The sequence below is a fragment of the Meles meles genome, chromosome 6 (genome assembly GCF_922984935.1).
Source record: "Meles meles chromosome 6, mMelMel3.1 paternal haplotype, whole genome shotgun sequence".
NCBI lineage: Eukaryota > Metazoa > Chordata > Mammalia > Carnivora > Mustelidae > Meles > Meles meles.
Window position 1 is genome coordinate 12,029,565 of NC_060071.1, and position 20,605 is coordinate 12,050,169.

The window sequence follows — 20,605 nt, forward strand, 5'->3', positions numbered from 1 at the left end:
CGCTGGTATCACTCCACCCTCCTCAGAGACCTGCCCCCCCATTCCTCTTGCCTTGGTCCCCCACACCCCAGGGGGACCAAGAGGCTTCCTGCAGCGTCCGTGCTGCTGTGGGCCATCGTGGTCTCTCCCAAGGTGCTCCCACGAGCACTCAGCAATCCCCTAGACTCAGGTCCCTCCGTGGAAATACCCCCTGTGGTTCTGTTCTCCTGCCTGGACCCTGCCGCCCCAGCCTGATTTCAGACTCTGATGTGGTTGATTGTGGGGAGCCCCAGGAAAACGCTCAGGAAGTGCGCGGCATGATCAGAATACTATTTTTAGGAGGTGGTGGCTTTCTTCGGGGTCAAGCACACAGAGCACGCACAGAATGGCTTAAAAGAGCAGGGCCTTCCGGGTCTCTGTGGAAAGGTCGCCCACGAAGCCGGAGACCTGGTCCTGTCCCCGCTCACTCCGGGCCATGGAGGCACGGAGGGTAGCACCAAGCCCGGGGGGGGGGGGTGGGGGCGGGGGAGCCTGCCTGCACCCTGCATCGGACTCTGGCTTTGGCAGCCACAGCTACCAGCACTCTCTTCTGTCCCCTCAGCAGGGACTCAAGGACAGGGCAGCGAACAGATCTGGTGCCAGGATGGGGCACGCTCGGGCCTGGGCACTGTCCTGGAGTCTCTTAGAGTTCAGAGATGCCCGGAATCGGCCCGTCTGGGTCTCTCCCGCAGGACCTGCCCGGGATCATCGTGGCGTCACCACCGGCCTGTCGGCCACCAGATACCTCAAGAAGCACACCAGGTCCACTCCACCCACGGAGCTGACGCAGGAGGCGCTGCCCCCTCATCCCACCCAGCCCCGCAGGCCACGTCGCTACAAGAAAGCACGCCGAGTGCCAAGGAAAAGGGCACACGTCAGCTTGCCAAACGGGACACCCTCCCCCCACCGATTCCGCTGGGGCCATGGGGAGCCTGATTAATGGCAAACAGGGAATTCAAAAAAGCACCTGTCAGCGGAGGGCTCCTCTGGGTAAGAGGGGCCCATGCCAGCCAAGGGCTGAGCAGGGAGCGAGATGTCATACCCAGAGCATTTTGTCTTAGGGCACAGCACTGAGCTACCCGGAGTTCCACAAGGAGGGCGGTTATGGGCAGAGACATCACTTTTCCTATATAAATGAAGCTTTCAGGTGTGCAATTTGTCTTCCTGCTTTGAGGTATAACCCCGTTTCCTGAGTCTAGGGGCTGGCTCTCGTAATGATAATTTTCCATCCTGGCTCTGCCTCTAGGAACCCTGGGCTCATCTGCTTGGCCGCTCCAGGTCCAAGTTCATTTGAAGTGGCTCTTTTGCTCTCACCGCTGTCCACGGGCAGGCCTCCCTCCTCCACCTTCCTCATGCGGTGGGAGGGCAAACGCACGCCAGCTGGGCACACATGTGTGAGCCTGTGTTCATGGGCCATTCCTCAGCATGGGAAGCAATAATGGGTTCCTTTCTGCGGGGACCTGGGTGCAGACGGACCACTTTAATAGGCGTCTAGGTATTCCGACTGCTTGGGTGAAATGGTGCATGAAATGAATAAATAAGCAAAACCCAAAAGACATAAATCTGACTTGGGAAAATTTGCACAATGACAGCCCTGCCAACTAGTTTTCCTGACCTATGGCTGGGTGGCATCTTCTTTGAAATACTAAGCAAGGGAACAGATAGGGAACAGAGAGGGTCCTTGGGAGGAGGCAAAAATGCTAGGTCTGGTGAAAATGTGGTCTTTCTTCATTCTGCTATCGAATAGCTCCTGATTTTGTTCCTTATTTTTCCCCACCTTAAAGCCTTATAGGATCTATAGCACAAACTCTCAGATGCCACAAAACAAACTTAATGGGCTTGTTTATTCAAAATCAGGGATATGGATAAGGGCAGGGGTCTGTGTTCTCCCTCTGGCTCTGTCACTAGCTAGCTGTGTAATGTCAGGCAGCCTCTCTGACCCTCTGTCTCTTCAGGGCAGTGGGAGTGATGACGTTCCGTGAGGAAGGGGTGGTGATCTCAGGAGGTGTTGTATTTAAAGCATTTGGCTTTAATGAGCTTTAATGAGCTCCTGGTGTCCTGTGACCACTCAATAAATGAAAAGAGGTTTAAAAATTATTGTTCCCTGTTCAGATGATCATACTTTGGAGAGAACAACATAAGGTATTATATCTCTGAGGATGTGCGTAATCTTTGTGTGAGGTCGGAATTTGGGTTATTTTCATTTACTTATCCTTTTTGGTTTTTAGATTTAAAAATGAGGATTGTTTTTATAACCAAAAAAAGTTATTTTAGAAAAAAGATAGGGGTATCTGGGGGGATAAAAAGAAACCCGTGGTCTCTGTCTCTTGGGAGAAAATAAAACAGAAATACCCAAAAACCAAGGGCCCTACCATTCCCTGGATCACATGGGTTATATTCAAGGTGTGCAGCAAGGAGAAGGGTATGAAGAAACAGAAAATGGGGTTCTGCCCTTATTGAAAGAGCTGGTGATGTAGGAGAGGACAAAACCCCAAGACCCACAAAGCAATGACGCTGCGAGGAAGCACAGATGTCTGTAGCCAAGGGGACAGGTGTCTAGGTCATTGGAGGGATGGCACCGAACCCCGAGAGACAGCACTGAACTTGATCAAGGGGGCATTCCCATTCCAAAATGGGCAGTGGCATGAGCATGGAGGTCCTGGGGGTCGCCCACAGGGCGGTGGTGGGACGGTGGCAGACTGTGTCTGTGTGTCTGGGGGGCAGGCGTGACCTGGGACCTGGGGATTTGCCAGAAGCCATGGGAATGAGAACTGGGAGAAGCTCAGGGGCTGGGGCCAGAAGTCAGAGGGTCCCCCCTTTTGGATGCTCCAAAGAAGGTTACAAGGAGGCACGAGTTCCCGAGCAGGGCTTTTAGAACAACCCATTTGGGGGTGTGCATGGGGGTCGGGGGGCCGGAGAGGGGGGTCCTAGGGCTGGCCAGCTGTTGTAGCAAGGAGACAATGGGAACAGACAGGACAGGGTGTAGGAAGGAGACCCAGCCCCAAGCACCTGGACTGAAGGGACAGGCCCACGTCACACTTGGCGCTTCACCTTCACCGTTCCGGGCAGTTGCTAACAGACTCAAACCAGGCACTAGCCCCAGGGGCAGGAGGGGAGGAATCTTAGGTGAGCCACCATCCTGGTGTGTCCAGGACTGGGAGGGTTTCTAAGGACAGCAGACGCTCAGCTTTCAAACTAGAAAAGTCCGGGGTATGCTAGGATGTGTTGGTCACTCTAGAAGAAACCGCGCCTTCAGTTTTCTGCAGGTTGAATTCAGCCAAGTGTGGGAACAGCATGGTAGTCAACCACTCAGTCAAAACAGAAAGTTGGGGTTCTCCACCCAGTTCTGTGCCGGGCCTTGTCTATTTCACCAAAGGGGATTTTTTGCAGGAACCACGTGTCCCCCAATCTAAAAACTGGTCCCCACCTCATCCTCTTACCCCCACAGGGTCCTGGGATGCCCTCTTGCCCATTGCACAGAGCGTCCTTATCTGGGCCCATGGACCACCTGTCCCCACTTCTCTGTTGAGCTCTGGGGTGATTGCTAGCAAGTACTTGAACCTTGCAGACAGGTTTCCCTGTCTTCTTCAGCCACAAGACCAGAAAGCCTCTCCTTGGGGCGCCTGGGGGGCTCAGTGGGTTAAAGCCTCTGCCTTCGGCTCAGGTCATCATCCCAGGATCCTGGAATCGAGCCTTGCATCGGGCTCTCTGCTCAGTGGGGAGCCTGCTTCCCCCCCCTCTGCCCGGCTCTCTGCCTACTTGTGATCTCTGTCAAATAAATGAATAAATAAATAAATAAATAAATAAATAAATAAATAAATAAAATCTTTAAGAAAAAAAAAGAAAAGAAATCCTCTCCTTATTCCCAGTTCACCCTCAGGGCCTAACAGGTAAACCGTCCACAGGATCTTACATCCCGCCTTCCTGGGAGCCAAGGCTCTGCTGTGTCACACACGGACCTGCTAGCTGGCTCCTGCCACCAGACATCACTTCATTCTCTCCCTTTGGGACCCCAAGTCCCACTGGGAGAACAAAAGTGTGATAAGCAAATTGACTTGCTTGCACATTTCTAAGCACCAGCTCTGGGAGAACTTTTCTCATCCCTATAATGACCCAGACGCCCTTGGATGCTGCAGACGGCCCTTGGTCTCCACAAGCCTTAGTTTCCCTTTGAGGACTGACATTTCTGTAACCGGCGCAGTTTAAAAGTAAAGGGGAAGGGACGAGGGGGAAAGACAGGCTATAATTCTTAGGAGGGCAGTCTTCACACTGGAGGGCACATCAGAACCCCCTAGAGGGCCTGGCAGGGTACAGACTGCGGGGTCCCACCCTGGAGTATGGGCTTCGGTGCGTCCGGCGTGGGCCCAGAGCTTGTCTGTGTCTAACCAGCTCCCAGGGAAGGCAGAGGCTGCGGGTCCAGGGACCAGACTTGGAGAACTCCTGTGCGAGTATAGACCACACCCACCCACCCGATGTTGATAGGAAACAGGCCACCATATTTACAACCCTTTGACGGGTTTCTCTGAGCAATCTGTTCGAAGAAGTCACGGTGATTTAGAAGTTTAAGAAGCCTCTATGTATCTCTCCCCCACCCCTGTCCCTGCCCACAGCTTGACGTGGCCACTTGGTCCATCCCTAACCACGGTGGGCACAGCACGGTCTAAGCATACAGCCTTGCAGCCTGAGGACTACCACAGAACCCTTTCCCATCAGGAGGCTGGGGATCCGCCAGCCGTGCTGGGAGGAGGGTCCTGAAGGCTGCCACTGAGTCAGGAACCCAGCAGGCATGCCAGGGGGCCACAGGCACGGAGCGAGTCCCTGTAAACACTCTCCAAAGACACATACCCTCTCAGTCTACAGAGGTTAAGGCATCTTTCCCCACATAACTATGTCCAATTTAATTTGCACTCCTCTGGGTTTACTCCTGGCAGCCGTTCAAGCTAACTAGCACTGAACAAACCTATTCTTTCCTGAGCCTGCTCAAGCCAGATTCCACCTGTCTTCCGTGGGAGAGGCCCATGCAGGCAGGGCCCCTGGGGTCCCTACGCCTTACACTTGCCAGGGCTTTGGGTTTTCTCCAGCACCCCATGTCTCCCTGCTCTCCATCAGGCCCACAGTTTCTCGACTTCAGTCCAGAGCAGCCTCTCTGCCATTGGGTCCAAGAAGAGGATAGTCTGTCCGTCTTTCGCCGCGAAAAGGACCCATTTCATCTCTTAAGAAACTTGTCTTCTGACCCAGATTCCTTGCGCGCGCAAGTTTCTGGAGCCCCCGGTGTATCTGGAAGCTCAGATTTCAGTAAGGTGGGCAATTTTGACTAAATGCAGCTGTTAAGGCCTCAAATGAGAAGAAACACGAGCCAGTTGGCATGACGGTGCTGCGGCTATCTGTTCTATCTGCCAGGTTTTAGTTACCAGCCTTGAAGCCAAAAATGAAATGGGCTTCTAGGAAACAAGTGATGGAATGTGCATTGTGAATTATATAACCCACCCGCTTTCCTGGGACCGCGGTGGGGGGAGCAGTGTGTGTGTGTGCGGGGGGGGGGGGGTAGATTTTAAAATAAAGATCTTCAGATGGAGACAAGAAATGAGCAACAAGGAAAAATCCACCACTGGGTGCTGGCAGCTGCCTCCTTGGGAGTCCCGCGGGCCCTCCCTTTCCTCTCCCCAATTCCAGCAGTTAACAAGCGCTGCCCCTTTAAGAGCGGGAAGGTGTTGTTTTAAGGGCCTCTAAGCCCCCCTTCTCAATTTCAGCTCCAAGCTGAGATCACATCCCCCAAGGCAGCCAAGGGACAAAAGCTATTTATCAACCCATCTGATAAAACTTCCAACCGGCCGGATCTTTATCTAGACCAAACCGAGATGCACACCCGGCAAAGTCCTGCTCCTCCAAAAGGTGGATTTCTGTTTAAAGAAGACTGTCCTTTTTATTATTTATTATTATTATTGTTAGTTTTGGGAAGAGAATCAAATCAGCCTTTCAGTCAGGCCCTACTGTAAAAGGGATAAAGGTCTTTTAAAAGGTGGGTGAAGGGGGGAGGGAGTAGGCCACCCCATTGCTGGGTTCACTGTAAAGAGGTATTAATATTCACCGACGGGGGCGCAGGAGGGTCCCAGGACTCTTTGGGTCACTGACACCCCCCCCCCAATTCTTGTCCTTGGCCCTGGCCCCCCCAGTGGAAGCCAGGGCTGGGAGCAAGTTGTGGCTCTCCGGGATGCCCTTGGGGCGCGCAGCTGCTGAGTGAGCTGGACGCGCTGGACACGCTAGCGCCGGAGGCCCCCGCAACCGGGCTGGGGCGAGAAGGTAAACTGATCCCCTGCCCCTTACCGCTGCCAGCAGCGTCCGCCCGCCGGCAGCCCCAGCTTACAGCCAGGCAGGGGCCGGACTGCCCAGTTCTGCCAGTTCCTGAAACCCAGTTGGCTGGGAAGCAAAACACAACAACCCAATCCCAGTCTAACCGAAATCTTTCCTTGCAAAGGGCTCGGTTGTGCTCGGGGGCTGCGGATGCGCGCCCGGCTGCAGAGGCTCGCACTTCTGCAAACAGACACCTCGACACCCCGCAACACAATGGGGCCGGCCGAGAGATCCCGCCTTGCATCGGGGACCATTTGGCCCGTGACACTGGGTTTATTTGTATTTTTAGCAAGAGAAAAAAATGGGCATAAAGGATTTAACTGGCGTTTCCAGGCTGTGAGTAGCATATGGCCAAAATGAAATAAAGTTTTATGAAACATTATAAAGAAAACAGACTGGGGATTTAAGTTTCGTGCTTTCCCCCTCCCCCCCCGAAAGGGGAAAAAAAAAAAAGTGAAGAAACTGGAGCGTTTGGGAAGGAACAAATGCTTCTCTGTGGAGTTGGTCTCCCTTCCCCCAACAAAAACAAGAGGTCCGGGCTCCGAGGAATTTGAAAGCAGCGATCTGCCAAAAACATTGTGAAAAACTATGGGGGATTCATTGGAAACAGATGGCTTTTTCAGCTTTAATTCTGAAATTCTCTCCCTTTCTGACACAATAAAAACAAACAGGGGGCGACGCGGAATGTTATCAAACAGGAACCCGGGCTCGCGTGAGCCTAGTCCGTGGGCTTCCCCGCGTGGGCAGGCGCGTGGGGCGGGACGGGACAGGGTCCCGGAGGAGGGGGCGGCCGGGGACCCGCCTGGGACCTCAGGGGCGGCCCCGGCTCCACCCCTGGGCACCCGGCAGGTTCGCACTCCGGTGGGCGAGCAGCCGAAGAAAGTGCCCCCCGCTGCGAGTCCGCGCTCCCTCTCCCTCCCCCCTCCTTCGGGGCCCCTAAGGGGCGCGTCCCCGGCACCCCCTTTCTCGGGAGGAGGGAGGCGCCCCCGGCCCCTGCGACCTCCCTGCTCCCGCTCCTTCCCGTGGGACCCCGGCGGGGTCCTTCTACCCCCGCCCCCCCCGCCCGGGTCCCCGCGGGCATCCACCGTGCCCTCGGCGGGGCGCGGGAGAAACAAAGACCGGTGGAAACGGGAGGCGGGGGTCCCGGGGACGCCGGCGAACTTCGGCTCCGACCGGCTCGCACAAGTATGGCCGAGGGGCGGCGACGAGGCCCGGGAGCGGCGACCCCGCCGTCCCCGCGCGCCCGGGGCAGTGGCTTACCTGCCGGGAAGCTGCAGAGAAGGAAGGCGAGGGTCGGCCAGAATCCCAGGGCTGAACGTCCTGCCCCTCTCCCCATACCCATCCATCCAGCTCGGCCTGTTACCACTAGCCTCTCCCTGGAAGAAGAGTTTAGAAGAAAAGAAGAGGAAAATAAATCACGCTGCGGAGAAAGGGCAGCTTCGCTCCGCCGGCGGGAGCAGCGAGCCGGGAGGCTCGGTCCCTCTCGGCCGCGGGCGCCCGGCGCGCCCCCCCTCCCCGGGAGCCCCTCCCTCGACCCCCCCTCCCCCGGGTTCCCTCCAATGTCGGCGCGGCCCCGCCGCCCCAGCCGCCGCGCGGCCCGCCCCTTCGCGCTCCGGTTTCAGCGCGGCCCGCGGGGGGTGGGGGGGGGGGACGAGCTGGGCGGGGACCGAGGCGGTGGGGCTCCGACGCTGGCCGCGGGGAGCTCGGGAACCCGGGCCCAGGGGGTGCAGGGTGCGCCCCGGCTCCCCGATCCCCGCGGCAGCCCGGGCCGAGGAGGCCCAGCGCCCCCGGACGGCCTGCAGAGCGCCCCCCTAATCCAACCTGTAAATATCCAACCCAAGTAGAAACTGCGCTCGGAGACAAACCCCAGGACCCCGTTCCAACCAGACTGCGGTCCCGACGCCGCCACCCACACCCCCCTGGTTCATTTCTCTCACTCAGAATTGCCCCCCCCCCCCAACCATGCAGGAGGCTGGAAAATCCGCTTCTGAGTTGTCCGAGGGTGTCCGGGATGGCCCGCTGGCTGTCAGCCGCCAACGCACCTCGAGGCTCCCTCCCGCCGGGACCCCGGGCCACCCACCCCGCTGGGCCTCTGAGCCTCCCGCATCCCCTTCCCGCACCTCGCTGCTTCCCCGGTACTTGCCCTGGCTGCAGTCCCGAGTTGGGGGCCTGCGAGCCTGACGGAGGCCGCAGGACGGCTGCCACCCCGGAGGAGGTGTGGATACAGCGGTCTCTGCGGTGCACCGGGCCCGGCCTTCTGGGGCTGCCAGGGCAAGGCCACCAAGGCCGCTCTTGGGAGGGCATCAGGGTGGTGACTTCCCTTAACTCAGTCGCTTATTTTTCCAGGAGAAAAATGTCTCCTCCCCAAGGTTGCCTAGGACCTGCGGCTCTTCTGCCGCTGTTGGGATATTTAAGAGACTGGCAACTTTCCCCGAGAAACATCTTTTGGATGGAACGCAAATAGGCCAGAGCAAGTGTTTCTGCGTGGAACCAATCCCTCCCTTGGCCTCCCTCACCTCTCCTCCAAGCCTACTCATCTGGCTCTTTGGAAAAAAATTCTGAATTTTTATCCAATTTTGATGTTTCTCTTAAGCACTATCGCAGTCCTCACTTGCTGAAGGCCACACAGGCTGCAAGGCTTCGCCTGCACTTAGGACTCTGTCTGCCAGGAGGGGAGGGTAGCTCTGGGGAAGCAGGCTTTGGGCAAGGGGAAGAAAGCTGTGTGTCCTGTGAAGTCACAACCCAGTCAGCCTTCTAAATCTGGCTTCTGCAAAACAGGTGAGAAAGGGGGCTACTGTTTCAGCCAGCTGTGCCATGGGGCCACAGGAAGCTGTGGTCCCCTTGGTGCAAAAACGCCATGAAGACAACAGCTCATCTTTAAAGTTGCACTGCCCATTTCCCCCAAAGGGTGAGGTCACCACCCAATAGGCTCTAAGTATCCTTTCCCCAAACTGGGGTTCATTTTGAGGTCTGATTTGTAAAATGCTAGGGTTCTGTCCAGTGGAAAGTCCAGCACCTCCCAACCCGGGGCTCTCCTGGCATTCTTCTAGAGCGTGGCCCCTCCGTGGCCAGACCCTAACAGTTTATTCTAGAGAATCCTAGGACAGCCCTGGCCCACTGAGGTAGGCACAGAGCCCGACGGCACAGAGGTGCCTTTGAGGTCCATCCATTAACACCATTTGCAGGACTGTGTCCTTCCCAGTTAGTTCTAAAGCTTCTTGCTAATGAGAGGGGGGATCCTTCAGCAAGGTAGCCCCCACAGGGACTCGGTCACAAGCACCGCTGGGCTTAGAAGACCCGACAGCCTTTCCAGTGTGGTCCTTGCCTCAGGGTGGACCTTTGGAAGCAGGACTTGGAGTCTCTGTACTTCAATTTCATCATCTGTAGGGGCAGGCTGATAATATTGTCACCCTGAGACTGCAAACAAATACAGTTTGAGAGGGGCACCGGGCCATGGGAACGCCCGAGTTCCGGCTACAAGATTGGCCGCCATTTTGTGAGGCGATCCAATTCTTATGACGTAAGTCCATGATTTAGGAAAGGGATACAGACGGCTTCCTTCTTTTTTTGTTTTCCTCACGAGGAGAGATGTGTGAGGCTATATTTGGACATCATGAAAGTAGAGATTTGGCCTTTACATAGTTTAGACTATCAAGAGAAAGGCAGTCCCCCAAAAGAGCAGTATGGGGTCATGTTGGCCTTGAGCAACCCATCTATACTGGCCAAACCAACGAGCTTATTGACAATTCCGCAGGTCTTTACAATAAGAAATTCTTGGAACACCGGGTTATGGAACTCAGCACTCTATTCGCCAAAGAAACTCACTTAACTCAAAGTGTGGCTGACTTCTTATAAACAGTTCCCATTATAGAGCGTGGCCATTTCTGGGTTCTCCCCTAGGTTGTACTCTGAGCCTCGGGTTAAGGGATCTCCCCTTGCGTGGCTCTTGCTCCCTATCCTCCAACGTGGGCTCTGTCGGGCCCAGCACTGAAGCCTTGCCCCCCAGCCTCCACGGTTAGACAGTGGGGCTGTGTGGCGGAAGGGCAGGTCATTTCCGAAAGGCAAGGTTCTACGTAAGGCTGAAGCTCTCTCAGAGCCGAGGCAAGTCAGCAGCTCCAACTTTCCCTTCCTCTGGGTACATACAGGGTGTTCCCAAATCCAGGGCCTGAGTCCTCGGTCAATAAGTGTACATTCAGAACGATGGCATGCTAGATTTGCGACGATGTGGATGGAACTAGAGGGTATTATGCTGAGCGAAATAAGTCAATCGGAGAAAGACAACTGTCATATGATCTTCCTGATATGAGGAAGTGGAGAAGCAATGTGGGGGGCTTGGAGGGTAGGAAGACTAAATGAAACAGGATGGGATGGAGAGGGAGACAAACCATAAGAGACTCTTAATCTCACAAGACAAACTGAAGGTTGCTGGGGGGAGGGGGGAGAGAGAGGGTGGTTGGGTTATGGACTTTGGGGAGGGTATGTGCTCTGGTGAGTCCTATGAAGTGTGTAAGCCTGGTGATTCACAGACCTGTACCCCTGGGGCTAATAAAACATTATATGTTTATAAAAAAATTAAAAAAAAAAAGAACTACAGCATGCTAGTCCCTAACGGTTAAAGAAATAAATAAGACAGACCCTGTCTTTGCACTGTTGGTGGAAACCAGTATTAGAGGAAGGGGAGGGGTGAGTAACTAACCGCCGGGGGAGGCTTTACCAAAAAGGTGGTGTGTCTCGTGGGCTGTTCTGAAGGATTTGTTTTTACGAAGACTGACAGTAATCCTGGCTTGCATTTCGACGCGCTCTCACGTTATGTCACGTGGCTAAGTACGTTTCTAGACACTTTAAGCTAAGGTAGTTCTACAGCCATCCCCATTTTGCAGATGAGAAACTGAGGCTGAGTAAAGTCAGGTTCCCCTGATGACTGGCTACTAAACCAGAGATCTGAGCACCCCAAGCCCGGGCCTGATGTGCTGTCTGTGTGTGCCATCGATTCCGCGGGGCAGCAAGTCACGGCTGGACGACAGATCACTTAACAATCACTTCCAATAAAGCAGAACACAGACTCTGGCAGCGGAGACACAGAACATGGGCATCAGGGGACTTCAGCCCAGGATGGGGTGCAGGGTGGGGAGGGAAGTTTTCCAAGTGTGCAAGAGTGCTGTGGGGGGCGGGCGGAGGTGGTGGGCAAGGGAGGGGGAGCAGGGTAAGGATTCCAGGCATGTCCCGAGGTGTGACCTGCCCCAGGAGCTGGACAAGCCGGAGACGAGGCTTCAGGGAGAGCAGGGGCTTGTACAAGCTGGGCTGGGGGGTGGTCCATTTTTAGCACCTGGGAGCCCCTCCCAAGGTCTCAAGAAGAGGAGGGAGCAGTAATACTGCCCAGGAACCATTCCACAGCAGCCAAATCTGAATCCCTGGGTAGAGCCCAGGCATCAGCATTTTTTTGTTTGTTTGTTCGTTTGTTTTTCGAGATTTTTATTTATTTATTTGACAGACAGAGATCACAAGTAGGCAGAAAGGCAGGCAGAGAGAGAGAGGAGGAAGCAGGCTCCCTGCTGAGCAGAGAGCCTGATGCAGGGCTTGATCCCAGGACTCTGGGATCATGACCTGAGCTGAAGGCAGAGGCTTTAACCCACTGAGCCACCCAGATGCCCCTCATCAGCATTTTTAACGAGCTCTCCCAGGTGACGAAGTTGTAGGGATTTGCTAGGTTGGTAAGTCACATCACGCGTCATTGACCCTGGGTGCCTGCTAAGACTCAGGTCCAGTCCATTACTTTATTCTTTTAAAGTCAAGGCTGCTGAGACAGATAACTTAACAAGCACTTTCAATAAAGCAGTGACTGGTGCGTGACCCGGGCTGACCGATCAGAGTCTGTCCTGGGCTGTTGCTATGGGGGAGCCCCTTCCTGGTCTCTGATTCCAGAGGACGAGTCTGCAGGTACTACCTGATGGGGAGGCGAGTGGGTATGAGTGCTGAGGGACGGAAGTTGTGCTGGCAGAATTGGCATACCGTTTTTACTAAAATTGCGTTTTATCAGGTGAGCTTTTCTGGGGCTGATGCAGATTTTCAGGGCTCCCCACGCCACCCCAGCATGTGATTCTCCCTGCATCTCCTCTGAGTTATAGGAGGACCCGTTCCAGCTGTGGGAGCCAACAGAGCTCCTTACTTTGCTGAAACTGGTTGGATTGAGGATTCTCTCCCCGTGTGCACAGACTCCTAACAGGGAGGGAGCGGGTGGTCCAACATGGGTCCTAAGAAGTCCTTCCACCGGCCTCACAAGCACAGAGGTATGTTGTCAATGGCGTCTAACCCCTCATTCATTTACTGGTAAAATTTCTTGAGCCTATTCTCATGCCCCCCACGCCCTACCTGTGAAAACATTTTGGCTGTGCCATGTCTTAAGGAACTCAGTTGGTTCAACTGACAACTGAGCATGGGACCCAATCCTCTTTAATTGAAATCAAGGTTTACTTCAAGTTCCTCTTTCAAACTTCAAGGGCTCCTGTGGGGTCTGGTTGTCTCAGATTTGATGAACGAGACCTCCTTCACTCTCCTCATAACTGTGTTGAGAAGCCAGAGCTGGTGTATTACCTAAAGAATCTGCAGATTATGACCTGCTCCGTGAGGGGGCACCAGACCCCCCTCCCCTGCCACGGGTCAGCAGGGGGTCCCCTCAGCATCCAGACTCCCACTTTGGACAAGTGAGACCCACAGGGCTGTTTCTGATTGAAGGTGCGATTTCAATAACCCACATCAAGGAATTAGAATCACAAGATCTATTACTAACAGGTCCCAGAAAGAGTGGGATTGGTGGGATGCACAGGGAGGCAGGCGAGGGGCAGCCCTCCATCCCAGGTTGAGAGAGAGCAGGGGACAGAGAGCAGGGTAGCAAGCACCCACTTCTTACAGGGTGGTGGGTGTGGAGGTCACTCTCTCTTCTTGGGCTGAACTCTAAGGGTTAATTCAAAAGGTACCCTGGAAAAAGCAAAGCAGGGAGCCCTAAATTTGAGTCCTGACTTTAATGTCCAGGGTGTGAGTAGGGTTCTCCTACTGTAAAATGCATAGGCAGCAACTTGGAAAAACTAAGGTTGTTTTTCTCATCATAGTAATTTTCTTTTTTTTTTTTTTTAAGATTTTATTTATTTATTTGAGAGAGAGAGAGTGCAAGCATGGGTGGGGGGGAGGGGCAGAGAAAGGGGGAGAAGCAGACTCCCCGCTGAGCAGGGAGCCCAATGTGGGGCTCAATCCCAGGATCCTGGGATCATGACCTGTGCTGAAGGCAGACACTTAATAGACTGAACCACCCGGGTGCCCCTTCACCACAGTAACCTTAAAGGCTTGATAGGCTTTGACCATATCATCTTTTTGGCCTCATTCTTCCACACTGAAGAACAAAGCAGTCCAGCTTTTCAGACAAGTCTTTACTTACCTTTCTACAGTACTGAGATATTTTTCTCTGAGGGAAAGTCCTAAAACCCCCAGGTTTTGGTCTAGCCCGGGGAGAATCCTATTTTGGGCTTAGCTCCCAAAGCAGTTTCTGGAAGCATTCTGGCACTTTCTGAACACATAGTCCTGCATGGCTGTTAGCAAACGAACATTTTGCAAAGACCCCCAAGATCCCCTTCTGGGCTGTAAACAGGCTGGACGGAGTCCATTTTGTTACCGTTTGGATGCTGTGCTCCTAAATGCATTAACTGAGGCTTCAGTGTGTATTTTCTTGCTAACTCATGAGCGTGCTCTGCCGTCATCCGCCATGTGTCTGCCCTCCGTCCGCCGGCCGGGAAGCATCTGAGCATTCGCTCCTTCAGATGATCTATGGACACTGAAACTAAGTCTGGGAGCCCCAGTGATCCTTGGGGATCCCCATTGTTTATAATTCTCCCTCCAGCAAAGTACCTGTTTATCCTATCTTTTGTTTCCTGTCTCTAAGGACAGTTCCAATCTGTGGCGATTTCCCCGCACATTCTGGAGCCACTTACCATTGCGAGTGACCCCTGGGGTGGAACTTTCTCAGAAGGAATTCTGAAAGTCTAAACATAATTCATCCCTGGGTTTCTCCCTCATCTCCGGCCCTGTTTCTACCTCCTCCAAGAATGCTAATAGATTTCTCCGGTTTCATGTTCTCTTCTCAGAGAGCATGCTGTGCTCTGTCCAGTTCACTGGGATTTCCAAATGTGCTTGGTGATATTACGTCTTCGTATGTATTCCACGGAGTGGCTATTAAGAGTGACCCTTCCTAGATGGGGGAGCTCCCTTTGTGGGCAGGGGGCCCAGGGTGTACACCCTTGGGCGCAGGCCCAGTGTGGAAGGTCAGTGCCCATTCTGGCCATCGGGACATGGACGCCATCTTTAATTACCCTTGCTCCCTTCCTTCTACATGGCTGGAGGGTAGGGGGCCATAGAGTTTCCCTGCTCTTTGTTTCCGTGATGACTGAGGAGAGGACCTCTCCCTGCTCCTCTTCTTCCAAACCATTTGAGAGTCTTGTCCTTACTCTGGCATGAAAGACCCCTTCCCTATAGACTTCAGAAAGCCTCAGTGTGCTCCCACTTTGGCCAGTCTTGTCTTCTCAGTTCCTGCCGTAGGCTTCCTTCGTCCCGTGTGCACATCCTTCCATGTGCTTCTGTGCTCCCTCCCTCACCACGAGGGTTGCTAATTTTTAGTAATTAAAACGTGGAGACTTTATTCCAATACTTTAATGGTGTTCTGAAACACAGGTTCCCCTGGCATTCCAACAGCTCTCTTTAGAAACTGAAGAGGCATCTCATTTTTCTCCGAATTCTTTCCGATGGATTTAAGACACGTCAGCAGATTTTATTTGCTCTTGGGCATGGCTTTAAGCGGATGTGATCAGACCAGTCACATTGTTTGGCTCCCACAGAAGACAGATTCTTCCTATTTATTTACTGAGCTTCTGTTTTACTCCTTCAATGAGCATTCACGGAGCACTGGAGTACTCAGCTCTGAGTGGGGGCTTTGGGGGTTCCCAGGATGGGGGCAGATGGTCCCGGCCCCCTCCTGGCAGCCCAGGCGAGTGGTCAGATGTAGAGACAAATGATTTCCGCAACTCGTGCTCAGTACTCTGGGGTGGGCGTTCATGTGTCTCGGGAGACCCGCATTTACTCCCCTTTGTCGTTACTGCAAATCGACCTGGGACTCTGCAAAACTGGTAAGTCTCTCAGAGTTGGGGGTGATGAGGAGTTTATTTTATTTTAAAGATTTTATTTATTTATTTGACAGAGATCACAAGTAGGCAGAGAGGCAGGCAGAGAGAGAAGAAGGGAAGCAGGCTCCCTGCTGAGCAGAGAGCCTGATGCAGGGCTTCATCCCAGGACCCTGAGATCATGACCTGAGCCGAAGGCAGAGGCTTTAACCCACTGAGCCACCTAGGCACCTCGGATGAGGAGTTTATACCAGTAACTTCTTTAACAAACGGGACCACCGACAGTGAAGACTGGTGACATCGACATGCCGTTAGCCTCATGCTGTCTGGAACACCTTCCTTCCAATTTTCACCTGTCGGGACACTACCTCAGACTGCCCCTGGGTTAGCATTCCTGGTCATGAATCTGCTTTCAGGAACAGAGGCTGGAGATTTTCGGAGCCTGGTGAGCTGGCTGGGCTTGGGACAGTAATACGGGGCACCCCCTCCCCCATGGTAGGCATGGACATTTTCAATGTGCCCGGAAGATATAAAAGGGATTTTGTAAAAAAAGAAAATGCTAGAAGAACAATTTTTTCTGGGCTTTCCATGTCCTTCAGTCCAACATCAAGTTTATTTAAAAAAAAAAATAAACAAACTGAAAGAATAATATTGGCACATGTTAAAAAAAAAATCAACTTCCTGTCAAATGAAATTAGGTGACTCTCCCTGGAGGCAATAACTCTTAGCAGTTTCATGTGCATCTTTCTAGATATTTCTATGGGCATATAAACACATATAGAAAAGCAAACAGTCTAGCTTGTTAGCTATCATTTCACCCAAAATGATTAGCAACCTTCTGACTGTTCCCTCCCAGTAGGTATTTCCTATTTTATTTTCCTTTCAGTTAAACATTCCCGGGAACTCTTCCATTATGGAATGGGCTATGGAGTCAGAGAAGACCTGAGCTCACCAGCTGAAGGGGATCTGCAGATGTACGGACAGACAGACTTCATCCTTTGCTCTCCCTGGACTTCCATTCCTGTTTAAAGATGTTTGTTCTGTCCCCTCTCATTTGGAAGCTGGACAGCTCACAGTTGCCCCCACTAACACTGCAGAACGTAGGAAACTTCCCGAGGTCACCCAGCTGGCTTGGTGGCATAGCGGGGCACCGGTGACTCCCTGCTGTTACGCCACCTCTGATGAGCTCCCCAACTCCTTCCCAGGCACAGAGATGTCAGGTCTCCCCTGTGCCTCTATTGATCCTCCAAAGGGAGTTGCCCCCCAGCCTCCCCAGGCTGGGTTGGAGCCCTCCTGATCACCTGCTAACACTTTCTGGGGTCGCATGCCCGTGGTATTTGGAAATAAGCACCCCCTTCCCCCTTTTCTCACCTCTCCTTCCTGACTTCTGAATTTCACTGTAAACTCTTGGACGCGCCAATGCTTTTTCTTTGGATGCTTCTCGCATCTCTCCCTACGGACATGAGATGACGATACAGAGATGACGAACTAGTGGTCTAATTGAAGTTTTGTATATGAAAGTCTCCCCTCCCTCACTTTCCTCTTGACCCTCAGCATGGGGACGCCAGTACACACCTACTATCTGGTCTACAGCTTGCAAATTCTTCTGCCTATAAAGCCAGTATGAACAGGATAGCATTTGTTTGGTGCTTAGCTGTCAGAGTGGAGACCGAGACTTTCTAGACATCGCGGTGGATCTGGGGAAAGAGAGAGACCCAGGATTCAGGGCAGCTCTGCCTCGAGCTGGGAGGCCCCTGCATGGTCTGTCCTGTCTCTGGATCGTCAGCTTTGTAGTCTGCAGCATCAGGACCTGGCTGCCCCCTAAGGGGTCTGCCAGCTCCCTGCTCTAACATCTCTAGGGACCCAGTGAACCGTGCTGGCTCTGTAAGTCACCAGCCTTGCCCACACCTGACTCCAAGGAGCCATTCTGGGGCCTCATCTGTAACATTTCTGGGCTCCCCAAGTAAAAATGTGGCCGAGCAAGGAGGAAATGGTGCTTGAAGAGCGACATTTTTATGTTTGAGTGACACCATGAAATTCTTCAGCAGTAATCCCCAGCAATACCCGTATACCTGAAACCTCAAAAACACTTAGTAACCTGTTTTTTTTTTTAAGGTTTATTTATTTTATTTGAGAGCAAGCCAGCGAGCAAATGGGATAGGGACAGAGGGAGAGAGAACCTTAAGCAGACTCCTGACTGAGCACAGAGCCCCATGTGGGGCTTGATCCCACAACCCTGAGATCATGACCTAAGCTGGAACCAAGAGTCAGACACTTAACCGACTGAGCCACCCAGGTGTCCCAATCACCTCATGTTTTAAAGAAACGTTAGGGTACCCATACCAAGACACACCAGGTTCCTGTAATGGAGAACAGACCACCCAGTGTTTACTTTTCCCCATTCCAGTAAGTACTGGGGAGAAGCAGCAGCTTGGAACCATTTATCCACCAAATGGCAACTGTTTGAACGGACAGTGAGTCTGTCTCTCTCTCTCTCTCTCAACCGGCAGAAGGCTGGGGGATTTGGATTAATGAACAATTTGGTGCCAAGCACAAATACCATAGACATTTAGCAATAGAAACAGATAACCAAGTTATTCATCAAATTCAAAACTGTTTAGAACGGCTAATGCAAAGCTGAAATAAAGAAGATCGCTGGCTCATGGGAGGCGGGGGGAAAAGAGCCAAAGCAGAAACACAAGCAAATGTGTCCCTTTATGTGACAACCTCCCCCACCCCCACCGTTGTTTTCTTTTTTGCATTTGTTAGGAGGCTTCACGTTGATACCAGAGAGACCAACACAGCAGGCAGGCTGAGAATGTGCGGTCTGAACACCGGTTCCTTAAATCTCAGTGATCTCATCTGTGAAGTGGGGATATGCTTTGCTCCCTCCGAGGGTTACTGGGGAGATTAGATGAGTTAACACGACACAAACCATTGAGAACAGATGCTTGGCAGAGTGAGTATTGGTAAGTAGCTAACCATGTCAGTTTTATATCACGGACAAGAACCATTCTTTGGATTAGAACAGAGTGTCAATTGTCCACCCGATTCTGCCTTTGTCTGTGTGGAAACTTGGGGGAGATCTGCAGAATTCCGCAAGGATGTGTGGATATCCTTGACTCCTGGGTGGGTTTTAACTGCCTTGCTGATGACATTCAAATTCTGTTGAGCGACCACAATACCCCAGAGTTTCCCACGTAACTATCAAGTTGTCCCCACTGTGTCGTGGCATTTCATGAGTGAGGACACAGGGACACTGGGAGATTAAGTGACTTGCCCAAGGCCACTAAGAAGATCAGAACAGGGAGAGCCTCAGACCCTGGCCAAGGGATGCCAAGTTCAGAGTTCCCCACCCCAAATTACAGCTGCTTCCCAGCTTTTTCACCTGGGTTTACTTTTTTTCCTGTTCGTCCAATAATAAGCTCCATTTGTATAATAGTGGGTTATGTGTTAGAAATGAGAATACGGGCGTGGGGGTGCCTGGCTGACTCCATTGGTAGAGCATGTGACTCTTGATCTAAGGGCTGTGAGTTCAAGCCCCACACTGGAGTAGAGCCTACCTTAAAAAACAACAACAAAAAAAGAATGCAAGAAATGAGAATATGTTTAGAGATATGCTGCTTTCCAGAAGTAAATAAAAAATCTTAAAATATTTTAAGAAAAGAACAACTTCCCTGAATGATCTCCCCCAGCCCCTTAAAGACTTAGGAAGTTGAAATAGTTATAGAACTCCTTTTCTTTCTTCGGGATACTAAATGGTATTTTAGGTCAGGTTTTCACAGAGCGTTTACTTGGATGCAGCCTCTGACTGACAAGGTAGATACAACACAACAAGATGTTTAGTAAACCTATCTAGATTATCAATTTCGTTTTACTCCCTTCAGACCACAAGCCATCCACACCTTGTCTCAAATTCAAAGCCAGGTGGGATTTCTGCCCCTAGAGGCTGGTCACTGACCCGGAAAGGGAAGGCTTGGGTGCCATCTTGGCTTGGGTTTCCTTTGTCCTCGTTGACTCTTGGCCGAGGCTCAGGGGAGGAGACATATTTCTAACTAGGCCTGTGGAGGTCTGTGGAATCTGCCAATAGCGTCCATTTGCTCATAAAGAAATCAGACAGTTGGGAGTTTAGGGATCTCAGCAGAGAAAAATAAAAGCAAGCTAAAACCCTCACAGCGGAGAAAATGGTGGCATCTGGCTTTTTCTTACCATATGCTCTTGAGATACTTAAAGATACAAAGCCCACCGGGCTTCCGGGTAGGAAGGTTAAGCATTCTGAAATCAGTATTCTGAAAGGTGAATATCAGACTGTTTTAGCCACACCAAAGGGTGTCAGACAACATAGACGAATGTCCCACAAATCCCTTGTTCTGGGGCAAAATGAGCCGCCCACCTCAGCAGGGAGGGGTTCTTAGCAGGTATGGACCTGGGAGGGGGTGCCATCGTGAACCTCACAGTGTCTCCAGGTGAGCTTGGCCTCTAAGCTCTACATTTCTCATTGCTTTGCCTCTCTTGCATAGATGGACGCCCATCTGAGAAAATGCAATGGTATTACAAAATCTATTATTTATACTCTAGCCCTTTCTATACCGGATATTAAATTAAATGGAAATGAAAGCGCATTATACACCCAGATTTCCAAACAAACATGAGTTCTTACTGTTTCCAAAGTACCAGCTGTTTTGCGGAAACCCTGCCGTGTTTATGATTATGAGAATGAGGTACGCATTTCCACGTGCTGTTCTGTTACAAAATCTGTCAAATTAAGTGGAGCCCAGGGTGCTGGGTGGCGAGCCATAGTTCAAGGGCGGACCACAGGAGAAACTGAAATGGAGAAGTTTATCATTCACAGATCCTAGAGGACAAGCAGGGCCCACCTGGAGGGGCCAGGCGGGGTGGGGCCAGTGGAGGGGGCAGAGAGAGGCAGGACCAGGGCTCAAGCCTTTATTAGGGTGCATGGGTACAGCGTCTGAGGGTTTCTGTGCTAAAGCTAGATTGGTCCATTCAAACTAAAAGAGTGGGCTTTTGGTGAACCCCAGGGGGGGTCTTTTTCCAAGGGGTGCATCGAGGGACAG

At 52.3% G+C, this 20,605-nt stretch overlaps 1 protein-coding gene across 1 annotated transcript in view; it reads right to left on the reverse strand.

The window, feature by feature from the left end:
* RGMA (repulsive guidance molecule BMP co-receptor a) overlaps positions 1 to 20,605 on the reverse strand; it is a 44,615-nt gene that overhangs the window by 18,609 nt on the left and 5,401 nt on the right. The window contains exon 2 of the mRNA XM_046010147.1: positions 7,630 to 7,745. Within this exon, the coding sequence (XP_045866103.1) occupies positions 7,630 to 7,745 (116 nt within the window). The remainder of the gene's footprint in view (positions 1 to 7,629; positions 7,746 to 20,605) is intronic.